Raw genomic sequence first — 19,988 nt, 5'->3', positions numbered from 1 at the left:
GAACACTTCCGAACATTAAAGGCAAAACAAAGGATGGTGTGAATGCACGTCTGGATTTGATTGAGATGAATATACGAGAGGAATTGGCACCGAGAGAAGTTGGTAAACGTACATACTTGCCTGCAGCGTGTTACACTTTTTAAAGAAAAAGAAAACAAGTTTTTGTGAATGTCTTAAAGGTGTTAAGGTACCACAAGGCTACTCTTCAAATGTGAAGAGTCTTGTATCTATGAATGATTTGAAACTAATTGGCTTAAAGGCACATGATTGTGACGTTCTAATGCAACAATTACTACCGGTGGCTATTCGTGGAATCTTGCCAAAAAATGTTAGGCATACAATCACTCGAATATGTTCATTTTTCAATTCCATATGTAGCAAAGAGATTGACTCTCAAAAGTTGGATAAACTTGAAGAAGAAATAATTGTTATCTTGTGTCAACTCGAGATGTTTTTTCCTCCATCTTTTTTTGATATTATGGTACACTTGGTTGTTCATCTTGTAATAGAAATCAGATTGTGTGGACCAATTTATATGTGATGGATGTATCCAATTGAACGATACATGAAGATTTTGAAGGGATATGTGAAGAATCAATGTCGTTTGGAGCTTCCATTATTGAAAGATACATTTCAGAAGAATCTATTGAGTTTTGTTCTGAGTACATGTCAAAAGCCAAATGTATAGGAGTTCCTGAAAAAGGTTGGCACTCTCATAGATTCATAAGTAAATCTTCAAAAGGTGTACATGTCATAAGCAAATCAAGAGAAGAGGTTCTGCAAGCACACTTGTATATCTTGAATAACACTGATGAGGTCTTACCATAATTAGATACACACAAAGACATTGTCAAATATAAAAATCCAAGACAATCAGAGAAATGGGTGTTACTTGAGCATAACAAAACTTTCATGTCATGGTTTAAGCAACAAATAATGAATGGTGCATCAACATCTGAAACATTAACATGACTTGCAAACGGTCTCAAATTTGATGTTTTATGTTGTTTTGGCTATGAAGTAAATGGTTGTTTGTTTTACACAAAGTCTCGATATGATAGGAGTACAGTGCAAAATAGTGGAGTCACCTTGGAGGCAGAGTCTATGCATTTTTCAACTGCAAAGGATCAAAATCCTGTTGTGGGATCAATGCCTTATTATGGTGTCATAGTAGAGATTTGAGAAGTTAATTATACCAAGTTTACTGTACATGTTTTCAAATGCAAGTGGGTTGACAATAAGACTGGTGTCAAAGTTGATGAATCAGGAATGACTTTGGTTGACTTTCGAAAGATAGGATATCATGATGAACCATTCATAATGGCACATCAAGCTTCCCAAGTTTTCTATATCCAAGATCTTACGTCTGACCACTGGTTTGTTGTGCTACATGGAAAAAAACAACATAATGACCCAAAAGATACAAACAATGAAATTTGGGAGATTGAATCACTTACAAGAACGACCATCAATAAAGAGTACGAGGATGTTGCTGATGTTGTACATGCAACTCGAAATGATCACGACGAAGGAATATATATTTGTATGTGCATGTGATTCATGTTTAGTTTTACAATATATAATTTTAATTATATTTCATATTCTTCATGCTTATCATATTTGTTTGATTACAGGAATATGGCAGATGATAAAGTTTCTCGTTCAAAAACTGGTAGAGGACCTACAAGATTAAAGAATATGTTTAAGAAGATAAATAAAGATGACAAAATACCTTTGTCTATTGATATCCACACTGGTGTGGCCACTGGGCAATATGCAAAGAAATATAGGAGTTATCTTGGAGTACTGTCTCGTTAAAGGATCTCTATCTTAACTGAGTCCTAGGATCACGTGATTGACCATGAGAAAAAAATGATTTGGCAAGATATTCTGGTATGTAATTGTTTTTACATTGTTCAATCTAAAGCTCTTTTATACTTTGTTCTTGTTTATGAACTAATTCTTTCAAATAATGTAGACGCAATGTAAGATCCCGAATGTGGAAACCTTGAAAGCGAAGGTTCTTTCTGATGTGGGTGTCAAATTTCGTCAGTTCAAATCAAAATTGACAACAGATTATATATATGGTAAAAGGAATGAAGAAAATTCTTGTACAAAATATGCATCCCTTGATGAAGAAACTTGGCAGTAGTTTGTGCAGATTCGACAAACTGAAAAATGGCAGGTTCATATCACTTTTATATTTGAATATAGTTTATATTAACGTATTATTAAATTTTGAATGTTATGATAGGAGGTTCAAAACAAAGCAAAAGCTAGTCAGGCACACAATGATACCCCACACTTATTGTCTCATGGTGGTTATAAGTTGTTAAAGTAGAAGATGCTTGGAGAAAATATTAAAGCACGCTCTACTTCCATTGAGGAAATGAATAGTGTAGATTCTTTGACGCCTCCATCCCCACCACCCTAACATGAGATGTGGAAGGGTGCCCGTATAAACCCATTAGGGACATGGAGTTCGAAGTCCACATAACAAACAGTTGAACGAATTGTAAGAAATATGTTTTCTATGTGTTATTTTAAATTAAATGTCTTGAAGTTTGACAATTTATTTTCATTTGTTTTAGGATTCTCTTGTTGAGCAATCGACACAGGGGACTTTTAATCCATGTGATCGCAATGATATTCTTAATGTTGCTCTCGAACGACCTGAGCACCCTGGACGTGTTCGTCTAGCTGGATATGGGGTTGGGATTCGCTCATACTTTGGACCTTCGTCACATAGCAAGGAACAATCGTCCAATCAACCTAGCCAAGAGTATTTACTACAATTACGTGAGCAGTTAATGGTTGAGGTAACTCAAGAGCTTAAAGAAAGCTTCATGGAGGAGTTTAGAGTGCGAATGGAAATGGACTTCAAAAAGTGGTGGGAGGGTTTAAGACTCTCTCAACAACCACTGACTATGGTAGAAGATGAACCAGCTCCGCCTTCTATTAAAAAAGTCAGCACTAAAGGGAGTTGTTCGGCAGTTGATCTATCGGGAGATGACTTTGGCTCAACTAGCCATTGCGAGTTATATGTTGAGTGTAATTCCTTGACCCGATTCGTTGCCTTGGGTCACAATGTTACACAATGTGTCTCTTCCTTCTAATTTCATGAACGTCACGGTGGAGAAGGTCCTTTATGGTGATCTTGCAGTTCCTGTGCCGACATCAGAGGTCACAATTGTAGCAGAGGCATTACATACTTTCATTGCCTGGCCTAGACATCTCGTCAGACCTATAGAATCTATGGTATATCTTTGCACTAATACTAATAGAATTATATATCAGATATATTACATTCTAACTAATTTAAGTATTTGTTTGTTTGTTGAAGAGTAGCAGGAACCTAAGACAAAATTGCCTCTGCGAAAGAAGAAAATATTCTCCATTGATGATCCTGTGGCAGCATTGGTGGAAGTTGCTACAAAATTAGATATAACCGTCTTAGAGGTTCCATGGGAGGCCAATGTGTTTGTAAGGCATAGTAATCTACCGTTGTACGTTCACATGTCTGATTTGTTGGACCTTACAGCCAGAGATCAAGAGATTAACGTAACAGTTCTGCAATTATGGATGATGTAAGTTTAAATATTAAAATCTTTATACTTCTGATTTATTAAATATATTAGTACTAACTTATTGAAATTTAGGTATCTTTTTGGATTATGCTTTGATGAGGGGAAACACAGTATATATGGGTTTTTAGACCCTCAAATCATTCAATTAATTGGAAACAAGAAGTCGGAAACACAAACATACATCACCACTACCTTAAAGAATGGTGGAAAACACATTTATTTTGCTCCGTACATCCATGAGTAAGTTCTTATTTATTAAATAAGTTTTAATAAATTATTGAAATAAGAGAAACTAATTAACTGATTTATTATACAGACGTCATTGGCAACTATTGATCATATTTGTTCAAGATCATACCGCTGCATGGTTTAGCTCCTTGCATAAAAAACCCCCTACCTATTTTAAAAAAATTATAGATAGGTACGACAGTTTCATTTAACATTTATTATTACTTATACATCATATAATGTTATGTATTCTAACATGAAATCTTATTATTTTAGTGCTTACTCTGGACATAATATTTTGTGTGGGAGAACTTCAAACGCACAAAAACTCACTTGGATGTACCTTAAGGTATTTAAAGTATATTTGTTCACTCAATTTAATGTGTTTCACTCATTCATTTAATACATTTATTTTCACATGCAGTCCAACAGGCAATCTAGAAATTATGAGTGTGGTTATTATGTTATGCAGTGGATGTTGACTATTTTGCAAGCTGAAATTAAGAAAGGTTGGGATCAGGTAATACCTCAATAGAATAAACAATTTAAAATTTACGATTTATTATTCATGCACTAATTCAAAAAAATTCAAATGTCACAGTTGTTCAACGACCAACACCCACTAGATTCAGAAGCATTAGAGTATGTGAGAACAAAATGGTCAAAGTATTTTGTAACCATGTATAACATCCTAGGATAGATAAATCATTAGAATGACAAACTTTTTCATATATTAGCAAAACTTTTTTGTATAATGTTATAGTTTATTGTATGTAATTTTTATATTTAAATTATGATTTTAAATGTTTTGATTTTCTGGAATTGAAAATTTTATGCAGATTTGAGATTTTTTAAAAAGCAATTTTTTTTTCAATGCCTACATATAACGACGTTTCCACGTGGAACCGTCTTTAAAATATACCTACATACAACAATGGTTCCTATGGGAACCGTCTTTAAAAGTCCATTATTTAAAAAAAAAATTAGAAGTCGCTTTTAACGATGGTCAACCGTCATTATAAGTCTCGGTTTTAACGACGGTTCTTCAACCGTTGTGAAAAACCCCATCTTTTTAACGACGCCTGTAATGACGATGGTTCTGGAACCGTCTTTAAATGTTGATTTTAACCGTCGTTAATTTACCTTTTTGTACTAGTGAGAATGGGGGCGATGTGACATCGGACATCGGTGACTCAAACAACAGAGTTGGGCCACGAGAGGTGGATCTCAGACAACACACACTAGTTATCAGTTGGGGGTAACCTAGATCACGAAGAGCCCATGCGTGTGGTATGAATAGCGCATTCAAGCGCGACACAAGTAAAGAACCACTGGAAGCGCTAAGGCCCATTAAGGTTACGTTCCAAGGGTAGGTTGCATGCATGGCACGTGAACAACTAGGGCACTCCAGGACAGATGGCCCCAGAGATTAGGTGCACGAGTTGGTACTCAAGGGGGCCATTCTGTTAGAGGTTGCACTTCAGTAAGGGAGCCTTACGCGCTAGATTGCCCTAAGATTGGGTGATAGCGGCGCTAAGGCATACCCTCAGAAACCCTAATGTGGGTAGCAGAAACAACGGAAACCCTAGACTATATAAAGGGTAGTAAGAAACCTCACAAGGTACGCAAGTTTTACGCAGTCTTTTACACAGCTCTTGAGACGAGAGTTGAGATACACATTTTTGTTTCTTTGCCCTAGTATTGAGTTGAGCGTCAGAGTGCAAACGGCCTCTAGGGCGCCCTTTTGTCTTTTCAGGTTTAGGGTGTTTGATCTAAAGAAAGCACAAACGAAGGTAGAGAGAATTGGGCGTGTGATCATCGTTAAAAGTACGAAGGCAATCGAGTCAACCGGCAGGAACAATACACTTGGTGTTTCTTTGCCCTTATACTGACTTGAGCGTCGAGTGCAAACGGCCGTCAAGTTGCCCCTTTGTCTTTGCAGGTGAGAGATTTCTTGATCAAGGAAGTACGATTCTCATGCCGAGATAGAAGGGCCAAAGGCTACCGTTGGAGTCAATCGGTAAAGTGAGTCAACTGACAGGAACATTTGGCGCCCACCGTGGGGCCCGTTAAAGCAAGGTCCCACTCACAATCGTGTTGAGAGTTTTTACTAGCGATATGACGAGTACTAGGCAAGGATTTGCTATAGCCAAAGGTGTTGTGCCCACTGGAGGGGAACACGTTACCACGCAACAAATATTGGAGACTATGCGTGCCCTCCAAGCAGAGGTGGTAGCATCTAGGGTTGAAATTGCCGCATCACGAGCAAACAATGAAGAACTGCGCAGGGCCAATGAGGACTGCGCAGGGATTTCAAACAAGTAGGGGAGCGCGCGGTGGATGAACGTGCCCCACCTGTACCACTTACGGCACATCCCTTGCCATTCTCACAGGCGATCATGGATATAGCGTTGCCAACCACGTCTCTGGGCCCGAAGGTCACCTTCACAGGTGTGGAGTGTTAGAATATATGGCTTTAAACTAGAGTGGGGGTGAATTGTTTAAAGAGAGTTTTTGCAAACTTTTAAGCCTTGAATGAAATTACTTCGAGAATACCTTGATTGAGAAATCAGTTTTTCAAAACACAAAGCTAAAAGCACAGCACCAGTAAAACAATCGGTTGTTTCACAGAAACAATTGGTTGTTTATACCAGTAAACAAATATCAAAACTGAATTTAAAGAGTTAGGGATAGAGAGAATGCACACAGATGTTTATACTGGTTCACTCTAAACCCAGAGCTACATCCATTCTTCTCAGAAACCACTATGGAATTCCACTAAGCAATCAAACCTAGATCACTTACACCACAACCGAGAAAGTGACCTTGATCCCCTCAAGACACACACTTCTCTTGGCCAACACACCAACACTAAGAATGTTGATCTTGATCCCCTCAAGAACACACATCACTTCTCAGCAAACACACAAAAGAAACTTGTTCAACAGAATACAAGGAATACACTTGTTACAAAAGAAAATCTGAAATCAATACAAGCAGAAAACATATCTCACACTCTTTGACCAATCTCAATATCTAAGCAATCTCAACTCTTTGAAAAACTCAAAACTTATGTTAAAATCTTATTACTCAAATCTGTTTTTCTGAATTTATTCAAAGAAGTTTGTTATCAAATCTTAACAAACTTATTCATTGCATTTAAAGATTGGTCAAAGCATTAAAGACTGGAGCGTAAATAGTTAGAAACATTTAAAGCTCAGTCAAAGCAAAAACAGTTTTTCTGTTATGGTACCAAAACAAACAATCGGTTGTTTCCTCGAATCAATCGGTTGTTTTGGTTTTAACAGCTTAACCATTTGAAAAACAGTTTTCAATCTTTAATAAAAACATCTAAGTATAAAACAATTGGTTGTTTCGACAAAACAATCAGTTGTTTTTCACTTAGTTTGAAAAACACTTTTCTTTTAAAAGATTGAGAATGCCTATGCTTTGGATTCAATCTAGAGTGGATTACAAAACTCAAACTACCCTGGATCCTAACTAAGACAGCTCAGCAACAGCAAGCACAACCAAGCTTTCAACATCCTTCAAAGGGTTTGGATTCTTCAAAGCTTGAACACCACTTGGTTCAACAATCTCCCTCTATTTGATGAAGACAAATCCCTGGTGCTTGTGTTTGATCTGATTGAATCTGAAGCAGTACCTGCAAAACTAGCATATATACAGTCTAATGCTTCTTACAACAACAGGTTAGATTTTCACACAATTAAAGCATAAAACCTGGTAAACAATCGGTTGTTTACTCGAAACAATCGGTTGTTTCTATCAGCAGCAGCAGAAAACAATTTTATATTAGAGATTTTAACAGATTACACAGTTTCAGATAAAAATATACCAGAACCAATTAATTCTTCCCCTATTTGTCTTCACAAATAGACTTTAGCATGTATCAAAACAGATTTAGGAGAGATTATTAAGATCAAGGATGCCTAACTCATTTCTTAGGAAGAAAAACCTCTCTTTTGGTAAAGGTTTCGTGTAGATGTCAGCTAACTACAGTTTGGTCTCCACAAACTTCACTTCACAGTTCCCATTGTTTACATGATCCTTGATGAAATGATGCCTTATCTCAATATGTTTGGTCCTTGAGTGCTGAATCCGATTTTTGGTAAGATTGATGGCAATTGTGTTATCACACATCAAAGGGACCTTGCTGATTTGTAATCCAATGTCTGCAAGTTGTTGTTTGAGCCACAGAATCTGTGCACAACAGCTTCCAGCAGCAATATACTCAGCCTCAGCAGTAGAGAGAGCAACACATGCTTGCTTCTTGCTATGCCATGAGATTAGGCTTGAGCCAAGAAGATGGCAAGTGCCACTTGTGCTCTTTCTATTTAGCTTGCAACCTGCAAAGTCAGAATCTGAATAACCAATTAAATGAATTGGAGAGTGAGAAGGATACCATAACCCAACAGATGATGCTCCTTTGAGATATTTCAGAATTCTTTTTGCAGCTTTGAAGTGTGACTCTTTAGGATTTGCTTGATATCTTGAACATAGACACACCGCAAACATGATGTCCGGTCTACTAGCTGTTAGATAAAGCAAAGAGCCAATCAATCCTCTGTATTTTTTTTTTATCTACATTCTTTCCAGCAGCATCAGCATCCATGTAACAGCTTGATGGCATTGGAGTGCTTGCTTCTTTGCAACTCTCCATTTCAAATTTCTTGAGAATCTCCTTGCAATACTTTGATTGACATAGAAAGATCCCATCCTTTGTTGGCTTAACCTGCAATCCAAGAAAGAAAGACAGTTCTCCCATCATAGACATTTCAAACTCACCTTTCATTGCAGCCACAAATTCTTCACACTAACTATCTTGTGTAGCACCAAAGATGATGTCATCAACATAGATTTGCACAAGAATTATTTCTGCATTTGACTTTTTGATGAAGAGAGTCTTGTCTACCATTCCCCTTTCATAACCATGAGATAGCAGAAAGTTGCTAAGCTTCTCATACCACTGTCTTGGAGCTTGCTTCAGTCCATACAAAGCTTTCTTCAACTTGAAGACATGGTTGGGATATTTATGATCTTCAAAGCCCGGTGGTTGATCTACATAAACTTCCTCATTGATGTAGCCATTCAAGAAGGCACTCTTGACATCCATTTGGAAGAGTTTGAAACCACTCATACAAGCAAACGCCAGCAGCAGCCTCATAACCTCCAATCTAGCAACAGGAGCAAAGGTTTGACCATAATCTATGCCCTCCTCTTGATTGTAGCCCTTGGCAACTAGCCTTGCTTTGTTCCTTGTGATCACGGCATCTTCATCTAACTTGTTCCTGAAAACCCATTTCGAACCAATAATGTTCATTTCATCAGTTCTAGGGACAAGAAACCATACCTCATTCCTTGAAAACTGATTCAACTCGTCATGCATAGCTTCAACCCACTTCTCATCCTTGAGAGCTTCCTCAATTGACTTTGGTTCAATTTGAGAGACAAAAGTTGTGTGCCTGCAGAAGTTTGAGATGGAGCTACGTGTGGAGACAACTTCCTTTATCTGCCCTATGATGTTTTCCACTAACAGATCTCTAGGAATCCTCCACTCTTTGGGCAGCTCACTCTGTTGCAGAATTTCAATCGGTTGTTTCTGCAAATTAACCGGTTGTTTCTGCGAATCAACCGGTTGTTTTTCTGCACAAATTTCCAGCTTCTCCAAACTGATGCTCTGTTCATCTTCTTCAGCACTGGTCTTCGGGATTTGGATGTTTCTGTGATCTACCTCATCAAAGACAAACGTGAACTGATTCTTCTACAGTCATCAACCTCTTGTTGTAGATTCTATATGCATGACTTGTGAGAGAATACCCTATGAAGATGCCAATATCCGCTTTCTCATCAAACTTCCCCAAGTTTTCCTTTCCATTGTTGAGAACAAAGCAACTGCAGCCAAACACTCTGAGATGGTTGATGTTAAGCTTCCTTCCATTGAAGAGTTCATATGGAGTTTTCTTCAAAATGGGCCTAATAAGCACTTTATTCATCACATAGCACGAAGTGCTCACTGCATCCGCCCAAAAGTACTTAGGAAGAGATGATTCACTAAGCATTGTCCTTGTTAGCTCTTTAAGAGACCTGTTCTTCCTCTCTACCACACCATTCTGCTGTGGAGTTCTTGGAGCAGAGAAATTGTGCAGGATTCCCATCTTCTCACAAAACTTGCTGAACTTCTCATTTTGGAATTCTCCTTCATGATCACTTCTAATTGAGCCTATGTCGCAATTCTTTGTATTTTGCACCTTCTTGCTAGCTTCTTGAATGCAGAAAAGGCATCACTCTTTGATTCCAAGAAAAGAGTCCAAGTGAACTTGGAAAAGTCATCAACAATAATAAGAGCATAATAATTTCCACCAAGGCTCATAGTTCTTGAAGGTCTAAAGAGATCCATGTGAAGAAGTTCAAGAGGTTTTAAAGAAGAAACAACGTTTTTTATTTTGAAAGAACTTTTCACTTGTTTCCCTTTTTGGCATGCTTCACATATGTGATCCCTCTCAAACTTAAGCTTTGGTAGCCCAATCACAAGATCCCTTGAAATTAACTTGTTCAAGTGATTCATGTGAATATGAGCAATTCTTTTATGCCAAAGCCAAGATTCATCTTGCTTGGATAGAAGACATCCAATTGAACATGGTGAAGAGATATCTAGAAGATAAACATTATTGACTCTCTTACTACCAACATTACCTCTTTGCTGTTGGGTAGACAGATTTCACATGTGTTTGACTTGAACATCACTTGATATCCCTTGTCACATAGTTGGCTAATGCTCAGCAGATTATGCTTTAGGCCTTCTACATAGAGCACATCATGGATGACCAAGATGTCTTTGTCTCCTATGGATCCTCTCCCAAGAATCCTTCCTTTGTTGTTGTCCCCATAGGTGACATAACTTTCTTGCTTAAAGGAGATTCTCAGGAACTTTGATTTGTCCCCTGCCATGTGCTTGGAGCATCCACTATCCAAGTACCATTGTTGCTTGCTCTCCTCCAAGATTTCCTACAAAAAAGATTTTCAAGTACAAAGATTTGGTCCCCTTTTGAATGTGGGTCCATTTGGTTTACACTCATCAATAGAACCTTTATTGCACTTAGGAATCCACTTCATCAAGCCCCTAGGAACAACATATTTTTTGATTTTACAGAACCTCACAGAATGGCCTCTTTTCATGCAATAGAAGCATGTAACAATCGGTTGTTTCGATGGTCCAATCGATTGTTTTTCTGGCATTTTCGAAAATGATTATGAAAATCTATCTTGTTTATTTTGTGGGTTAAAACCCAATCCAGCTTTTCCAAAAACATAGTTTTGAGATGCCAAGACATTCTCAAAGTTGGATTGGCCTTTAGAAAGTTTATCCACAATTTTAACAAGATAGTGGACCTTCTTTTCAAGATTTTCGCAATTTTCACAAACTAGAGCATCACACTTGTAAGAGGACTTTGTGTAAATAATTTCAAGGTTTTCAAAATCTGTTTTTGAATTATCTAATTCCTCTTCTAGTGATTTGACTATGTTTTCAAGTCAGCTATTCTTTTCTTTTAACCAATTGTTCAAGAGGGCCAATCGGTTGGCTTCATCATGTGTTTCTTGAAAGGCTTGAAGCAATTGACCATAATTTTCAGAGTTTGATGAGTTAGATGAACTTACACTACTTGAGTCATCTTCCTTTCTGGCCATGAAGTAGAGGTTGAGGCTTTTCTTGTTTTGCCTTCTTTTCCTTCTTGCTCTGCTTTTTGACTTTGCCTCCTTTGGTTCATTGTTTCCATGAGCACCCTTGAGTGTGTCCCACATCTCTTTAGCAGTTTTGCATTTTGAAACCCTAAAAAACTCATTAGTATCAAGTGCAGAAGCTATTATGTTTTGAGCAGAACAATCAAGCTTGGGCCTTTTACATTCATCATTGGTCCATTGAGACCAAGGTTTTGCAATGAAAGAACCATTCTTTTTAAACTTTGGAATGTAAGGACCATTCTCAATTGAATCTTAAATTCCTTGATCAATAGATTCCACAAAGATATTCATTCTGGCTTCCCAATACTTGTAACTCAATCTACAGAATAAAGGTGGTTTGTAGATTGAAGCACCTTCCTCAAAAGATTGTTTTCCAGCCATAGAAAAAAAGGATTTTTGGATCAACTTGAATAACTTTCAAGAACCAAGCTTTTGATGCCAATTGTTACAATATATGGCTTTAAACTAGAGGGGGGTGAATTGTTTAAAGAGAGTTTCCTCGAATATATGGCCAAAAGATTGTTTCCTCGAATCAATCGGTTGTTTTGGTTTTAACAGCTCAACCATTTGAAAAACAGTTTTCAATCTTTTCTAAAAACATCTAAGTATAAAACAATCGGTTGTTTCGACAAAACAATCGGTTGTTTTTCACTTAGTTTGAAAAACACTTTTCTTTTAAAAGATTGAGAATGCCTATGCTTTGGATTCAATCTATAATGGATTATGATCCTGCCTGTTGACCGGAACGCTGGAAACTGCCTCGTCAAAGGATCGACGTGCGCACCGCTTCAAACCTCCGTTCTTCTTCGAGATCCACCTCAAGAACCTGCAAAGGAACAGAACGACGCCGCTGCGGCCGATCGCACTCCAACGCCCAAGTCAGTGACCGAATCACCAAATACTAAGAGAACAGGAACCGTGCAAATTCTCTCTCACAGTAAGCTCTATAACTCGCAAGCGTAAAGAGTATAATCTGAACGCGCGTACCTCAGAAAGTTCGTTGAGAACTCTTATATACCTCGTTACTTTCTCCCTCTTGGCAGTTACAGACTTGGACACGTGGCTCGCATCTAGTCGTACACGTGCCTTCATCTGGAGCCTCCTTGACTTGGGCGCTGCTTCTACTCTCATTTTGCTAAGTTACTTATGCATGGTACTGCCCAGTGCATAGCTAACTTGGGAGCGCGATCTCTACTGGAACTGGCGAGTTAGGGTGCCTTCGTACACCTTCCCTGTGGTCTCGCCGGCCGCCTTCATAATCTGCACCACCTTCATCTCTGGCGATGTGCTTGCTTTGGCGATCTCCAATCACTAGGTCGCCTGAGTTTACATCTGGCGACTTCATCTTTAACCCGGTGATCGCCGGTTCTGGTATGCTGGAGATCGGAACACACCAACTTAATAACTGGCGACTTCACGAGCCCCCCGACTTCCTTCCCTTCTGCCAACCTGGCGCCTTATCAACACGCCTATACTGTAGCTGGATGCCACGTCATCACTTCCGACTACCAGGGCGGTACACAAGCCCCCAGTCTTAAGCGAAGACTTGTCCAGCGAAAAGACTAGAGGAGTCACGTCAACACCGGTCTACGTGGCACTGACGCAGAATTCCAAGCGGTTGTACCTTCTGCTTCTCTGACGCTCCACCAAACCCCTCACCCATCGTTCGACACGTGGCTTCATCAACGGTTACCTTCAGTTACCGTTTGCGCTTCCCAAACCCATTTCGAAAAAACACTTAAACCCATTTTCACTCCACACTGTTCCATCACTTTTCTTCATATTCACAAACGCTCTAACTTCCTCCTGCAAAAATCTCTCAGCGCTCTCCAACATTCTGAATCACCATCATCCTTCGTCATCTTCCTGATCATCAAAAGGTACCTACTTTCCTTCTTCTACTGTTTTTTCTTGCATTTTAACCGTTTCGCATCATCCTGTAACTGTCTGGTGCATACGCTGTGGGTTGCTTTTTCCATTTCTCCTTCTGCGTAACTTAGGGCTTCGTCAATCGTCGCAACGAACCTTCGTTCGTTCGCTTTTCACCCTTCTCCCACGATCGAGTCAGCCTCTGCGAACCCTGATCATTTTTCCTTTTCTTCTTCCTTTGCAGCTTCGAGAATGACCCGCTCAAAGATCACCCCGAATCCTCCTCCTTCATCGCGACACCCCTCTTCTCAAGCACTCACCCCACCGCGAGCACGCGGTGCTTCATCTTCCCAGGCTGAGAGGCCTGCACCTTCCCTCCCCAACCTGGCCCAGGCGACTCCACCTATCGCCGGAGGAGCCCCCGTTCCCCTGCCAGACTTCAAAAAACTCTACCCCTGGGCCAACTCGACCCTGCTGAGGGAAACGTCTTCCGTGAACACTGCTGGAGCAGTCTTACGATTGACAAAGGGGGATGAGCCTCACCAAACATTTCATAAGGAGCACGATGAAAAGATGATAGTGCTACCTTGCCCCCCCGATCTGCCCGTTTGTGCCGATGAGAAGGTGAGCGCTGACGGGCCCTTCTGCTTCATCTACACAACCTTATTCAAGAAGGTGAAGCTCAAGTTCCCTTTCACCCGTTTCGAAAGGGAGCTCCTTACCGAGCTCAACATCGCCGCCGCCCAGCTCCATCCCAACAGCTGGGCGTTTGTGCGAGCGTTCCAAGTGATGTGCGACCATCTGGGGTTGCCCGCATCCGTAGACGTATTTCTATTTCTCTTCGAAGCCAAGCACCCAGGAGACCGCCTGTGGGTTAGCGTGAATGCGATTGCTGGGAGGTCAATCTTCGCCATCTTTCAGCAATCCTATAAAGACTGGAAAGGGAAGTTCGTCCAAGTGCGCCCTAACGACAAGGACGCCTCCCTACTCGACGGCTTCCCCTTGTACTGGGTGGACAAGGGGAAGAAGGAGTCCAAGAGCTGCTTCAGGAGACCCAGAAGTCCTGATAGCATGGGAGCGTTGGACAGAGATCTCTGCCTTTTCTGGAAAAGGGTGGCGGATGCCAACATCACCTTCCTTACCACCACCCTGATCTGCTTCGAATTCTACGAGGACCAACTCGAAATCCGAATAGGTTAGAACATTTAAACTGTTGTTTTAATACTGCTTCTGTTTAACTGTTTCTGGGCGTCTTGTGCGTTATGCGCAAGACTTTGGTTTTATTTTTCTGCACCGATCATCTGCTTTGCTGCATACTGCCTTATGCACTTATTTTCTCTCTGAGTTAACCCATGCATTTTCGTTCTATGCAGATAACATGTTGGGCAAGGGTATGCTTGCTGAATTTAGGGCGCTCGCCCGAACCCACGGGCTGGCGACGGGCTCTCAAACAGTACCGAATTCGGTGGTGGAGATCGCCGTCGCCCAGAGTCGATCGCCACCTAAGGGCCCAGCTCCCTCCGATGTCCAGCCCGCCGCCCAACGTAAGAAGCTCGTCCTCAAAAGGCCTAAGAGGAAAGCTCCCCAGATAGTCCACGAGGAGGAGGAAGAAGATGACGAGGTCACCGAAGATGGCCTCGTTACAAAGAGGAAGAGGGTGGCACCTTCTTCACCACCTGCCCCACCCCCTCTTCCAATCTCAACACCGCCATCCACGCCTGCTCCACCTCCAACAATGCCATCTCCACCAGCTCCCGCTTCCCCAGTCCAAGCCATTCCGTTGGCAACTGCGCCACCCGCGGTCGAGGCCGCCGAAGACAATTTCTTGGAGGACCCCCCAAGCGCCTCCACGCCATATGTATCAGTTGGAGGGGGTCCTCCTTCTAACGCCTCAGCTGCAAATGCCGCTCCAATCGGGGATGAGGTTGCCCACACCTCTCCGATTTTGATCACCGAGTCCCCGACGTCGCCACCACGAGCAGAAGTACCCACTGAAGAACCAACTAAAGAAGGTGGCGACGGAAACCAACAACAGGCCCCACCAGCGCCTCTCCAAGCTGCAAACCTCCCTCTTAAGGTCACGAGGATGTGGGAGCCTCTATCTGCTAAGCTGAAGACGATAGCAGAAGACATTCCCGCCATCATAACCAGGGCGGTGCAGAGCTCCACCAGGAAGCTCCAGGACGACCTCTTCAACCTTAAGACAGAGAACAGCACCATGAGGGTTGAGGTGGAGAAGTTGTCCTTCAACTTGACGCTCGCGGAGATTGAACACTCCCGAGTAGAAGACGCAATGAATACCGAGCTCAGATTGGCGCGCAAGGAGGCCACTGATCTCCGCCATAAGGTGCAGCAACTGGCTCAAGAAAAGATTGAACTGGAGAGCAAGATTGTGCCTTATCGCGTCAGGGTGGCTGACCTGGAGGCTCTCATAAAAACTGACGCCGCCAAGGTGAAGAAATTGGAGCAAAGGTCAGCCGACCGAGAGACCCTCCTTGGAAAGGTGGAAAAGGCGAGGGATGACGCCATGGCTGAGCTCGCTGAAGCCAACAAGGAAAAAGGGGAGCTTGCTGCCGAATTGGGACAAGCGCAAGCAGAATCCAAGAAGGTTGCCGAAGACCTTCTCCAGGCTCAAGAAACCAATGAACAACTCAAGAAGCATGTTGAAGAGCTGGAGCAGCAGAATAAGGAGCTGAAAGAACAGACTGAAGATCTCAAGAAACGGATTGAGGAACTTCAGAAGCAGATTGAAGAACTCAAGCTGAATTCTGCTCAAATTCTGGCTGCTGGATTCGAAGCTGTGCGGGAACAATTTGCCTGCTTGTTCCCCGACCTGGACCTCAGCATGGTGTCTCTTGATAACGAGGTAGTGGATGGAAAAGTGGTTCCCGCTGAAGACTAATCGATTCTCTCCATCTGCTACCTTCGTGCCTTTCTCTTGTATATAATTCTGTAATAAACTCGTATTTTCTTGTACATGTATTTTTGAGCTGATACTTTACTTAACGAAATTACTTTTGCATTTCTTCTTGTAACCCCTTCGTCTACCTTTAACTTTCCTTGCGTGATTTACTTCAAAGAAATAACTTAGTAATCTCGTAGGCACGACCTTGTACTGAGCTGTTTCGAACCATCTCAACTTCGAATAATAATCACATTTAACAACTCGTAAACTTAAGGCAATGAACCTTAGCGTAAAATGATACTTCAAGCAATGGACTTTAACTCAACCGCTGGCTTTATGACGTCGTTACACCCGATCTGCTTCATCAAACGCGTCTTTGACTTCTCGCCATGCTTGAACGTTTCCTGGTCGCCAGAGACTCTTGGCGACACCAGCTTCTTCCTGCCTTCACACCTTGGCCATTGCTCTTTCATCTGGGGGTAGAGGCGCCTTTCGGATCCTTCTCTACCTCCTTGTGCTTCAGAGCAAGAGACCGGGTGGTTAGGCGTTCTCTTCGAACCTACCTTAGCCACCCTCAGAACTTCTTCCACCCTCTACACCATACCTGAACTCGTTCGAGACGAGAAGGATTTTATCTTGCCTGAACTCGCTCATAGGCGAGAAGGTCTTTAACTCGCCTGAACTCGCTCATAGGCGAGAAGGTCCTTAACTCGCCTGAACTCGCTCATAGGCGAGAAGGTCTTTAACTCGTGCCTCTACATTGCCCCAGGGGTTACATCTCCTCCCCCCCCAGAAACACTGAGGACTTTTACTGGTGCCTCTACATTGCCCCAGGGGTTACATCTTCTCGCCCCCAGAAACACTGAGGACTTTTACTCTTTCTCGCCTGCACTCGCTCGACGGCGAGGAGGTCTTTTACTTGCCTCTACATTGCCCCAGGGGTTACATCTTCTCGCCCCCAGAAACATTGAGGACTTTTCGCTCTTCCTTACCTGCACTCGCTCAGCGACGAGGAGGTCTTTAACTTGCCTCAGGACGCGCGAGGGCGTTGAGGTCTTTTAACTGGTGCCTCCGATCGCCGAAAGACGATGAGGACTTAAAAACTTTAACTGATGCCTCCAATCGCCGAAAAACGATGAGGACTTAAAAACTTTTCAGAAAGCATGCAATATATCTTTAACTCGCCTTGAGTCACGTACAAGTGACAAGGTCTTTCTTCAAAACTTTTCTGAAAACAATAGGCACGCAATCTAAAACAACTTGTGCTTTGAAAACTTCTCTTTATTGGGTGGCCTCATTAAAAACCCTCCTTAGGGAAAAAAGAGTGCCCCCTTCAAACTGTTTTAACAGAGACATTGTAATGTAACTTTGTGTTTATCTTTACTTACAAAGTTCTCAACTGTAATACAACTTCAGGTGCGTGGCGTTCCAGGTGCGAGGAATAGCCCCTCCTTCCAATGTCTCTAAGCGGTAGGCACCGTTCCCGAGCGCCTCGGTTATTCTGAACGGTCCAGTCCACTTGGGTGACAGCTTATTCTCCATCTCGTACTGGTGGGCTTTTCTCATCACCAGGTCGCCTTCTCTAAATTGCCTTGGCATCACCTTCGAGTTGTACCTTCGTTCAATCCTTCTCTTCACCGCCTCAGCTTTCAGTCTCGCCTCTTCCCTGACCTCATCCAGTAGGTCCAGGTTCAGCCTTCTCTCTTCATTCGAGTCTTCCTCTACAAAGTTCTGGAATCTCGGCGAACTTTCCTGGATCTCCACTGGAATCATTGCATCACACCCATAGACCAAGTTGAACGGGGTCTCATGGGTTCCTGACTGTTCGGTGGTGTGGTACGCCCAGACTATACGGGGTACCTCCTCAGCCCAGCTTCCTTTGGCTTTCTCTAGCCTTCTCTTCAAACCTCTCAGCAACACCCGATTAGCTGACTCCACCTGGCCATTCGTCTGAGGGTGCTCGACGGATGCAAACACTTGTTGAATTCCTACCCCTTCGCACAGCTTCTTCAACAAGTGGCTTGCAAACTGAGTCCCATTGTCCGACACCAAGCGCTTAGGCACTCCAAACCGGCACACGATGTTCTTCCACACGAAACCTTCGATCTTGTGTGCGGTGATCTGGGCCACTGGTTCTGCTTCGATCCACTTGGTGAAATATTCAATCGCCACCACCAAGTACTTCATCTGCCTGATCGCCAGCGGAAAAGGTCCCAGGATGTCGATTCCCCAGGTATGAAACGGCCAAGGGCTGTAGATCGACTTCAACTCCTCAGGAGGCGCCTTGTGCCAATCGGCGTGCTGTTGGCACTGTTTGCAACACTGCGCATACTTCTTGCAGTCTTCTCTCATCGTTGGCCAGTAGTAGCCTGCACGGAGAGTCCTCGCGGCCAGAGCTCGACCCCCGACGTGGCTTCCGCATATACCTTCGTGGAGCTCCGCCATGATTCTCGTGCACTTCTTGCCATGTATACATTCCAGGAGCGGGTGAGTGAACCCAAACCTGTACAGATCGCCATCAATCAGGGTGTACTTGCTAGAATTCTTCTTTACCTTCCTAGCCTCAGTCGGATCCAGTGGGAGAACGCCATCTGCCAGGCACCGCTTGTATTGTGTTATCCAAGTGTTTGGCTCATGGGTAGCGCAGACCTGCATCATGTTTACCTTCTCTCCCCGACATGCTCTAATTCTCGGCGATCTCAGAGTTTCTTGCGTCAGGGACTTATGGCTTCTCGCTGCTTTCTCCGTCGACTTGCTTATCTGAAGGACCAGGTGATCTGCCACAAATGCTCTCGGCGCCTTCAGAGTTTCTTGAATCGCCGTCCTCTGCCTACCCCCCGTGCCTGAACTGGCGAGCTTAGCTAGCAAGTCAGCTCGGGCATTCTGCTCTCTGGGCACATGCACTACTTCAAAGGAGGCAAAGGAACTCTTCAACTCCTGCACATATTCCAGATAGGCCGCCATTTGTGGATCTTTAGCCTGGAACTTGCCTGTTACTTGCCCTGTGACTAGCAGCGAGTCACTCTTAGCCATCAGCACCCTAGCTCCCATCTCCTTGGCCAGCAAAATTCCGGCGATCAGCGCCTCATACTCTGCTTGATTGTTACTGGCTTTGAAGGCAAATCTCAAAGATTGCTCGATCAGCACGCCATTGGGCCCTTCTAAAATGACTCCAGCACCGCTACCCTGCTGGTTCGATGATCCGTCCACTGAAAGTACCCAACGGAAACCGTCCCCTTCAACTCGTGTCGCCTCAGACGAGAGCTCGACCACGAAATCTGCAAAGATTTGCCCCTTGATCGGGCCTCGGGGCTCATACTTGATGTCAAACTCTGACAGCTCCACTGCCCATTTCACCATCCTTCCCGCAACGTCGGGCTTCTTCAAAACTTTCTGGATGGGCAGGTCAGTCATCACCAGTATGGTGAAACTATGGAAATAGTGGCGCAACCTCCTCGCCGAAAACACCACAGCCAGCGCAGCCTTCTCCAGGGCCCGATATCTCGTTTCGGGGCCCTGCAACACCTTACTAACAAAATAAATAGGCTTCTGAGCCTGATCTTGGTCTTGGGCGAGCACCGCACTCACCGCCCTCTCAGTTACAGCAAAATACAACCTGAGAGGGATTCCCACCAGCG

The 19,988-nt window shown here is 42.8% G+C and overlaps 1 protein-coding gene across 1 annotated transcript; it reads left to right on the top strand.

The window, feature by feature from the left end:
• Positions 1-1,640: 1,640 nt before the first annotated feature.
• LOC150023122 (uncharacterized) lies at positions 1,641-4,553 on the top strand. Its single transcript, XM_090297627.1, has 10 exons — positions 1,641-1,893; positions 1,979-2,185; positions 2,255-2,515; positions 2,592-3,258; positions 3,344-3,587; positions 3,660-3,827; positions 3,904-4,008; positions 4,092-4,164; positions 4,240-4,335; positions 4,417-4,553. The coding sequence occupies exons 5-10, from the start codon at positions 3,517-3,519 to the stop codon at positions 4,513-4,515; spliced, it is 612 nt and encodes a 203-aa protein (XP_090153753.1). The 5' UTR covers positions 1,641-1,893; positions 1,979-2,185; positions 2,255-2,515; positions 2,592-3,258; positions 3,344-3,516; the 3' UTR covers positions 4,516-4,553.
• The last annotated feature ends 15,435 nt before the right edge of the window (positions 4,554-19,988 follow it).

Source organism: Phaseolus vulgaris, chromosome 11 (genome assembly GCF_051622355.1).
Source record: "Phaseolus vulgaris cultivar YP4 chromosome 11, ASM5162235v1, whole genome shotgun sequence".
Taxonomy (NCBI): domain Eukaryota; kingdom Viridiplantae; phylum Streptophyta; class Magnoliopsida; order Fabales; family Fabaceae; genus Phaseolus; species Phaseolus vulgaris.
This window is presented reverse-complemented; position numbering and strand designations above follow the sequence as displayed.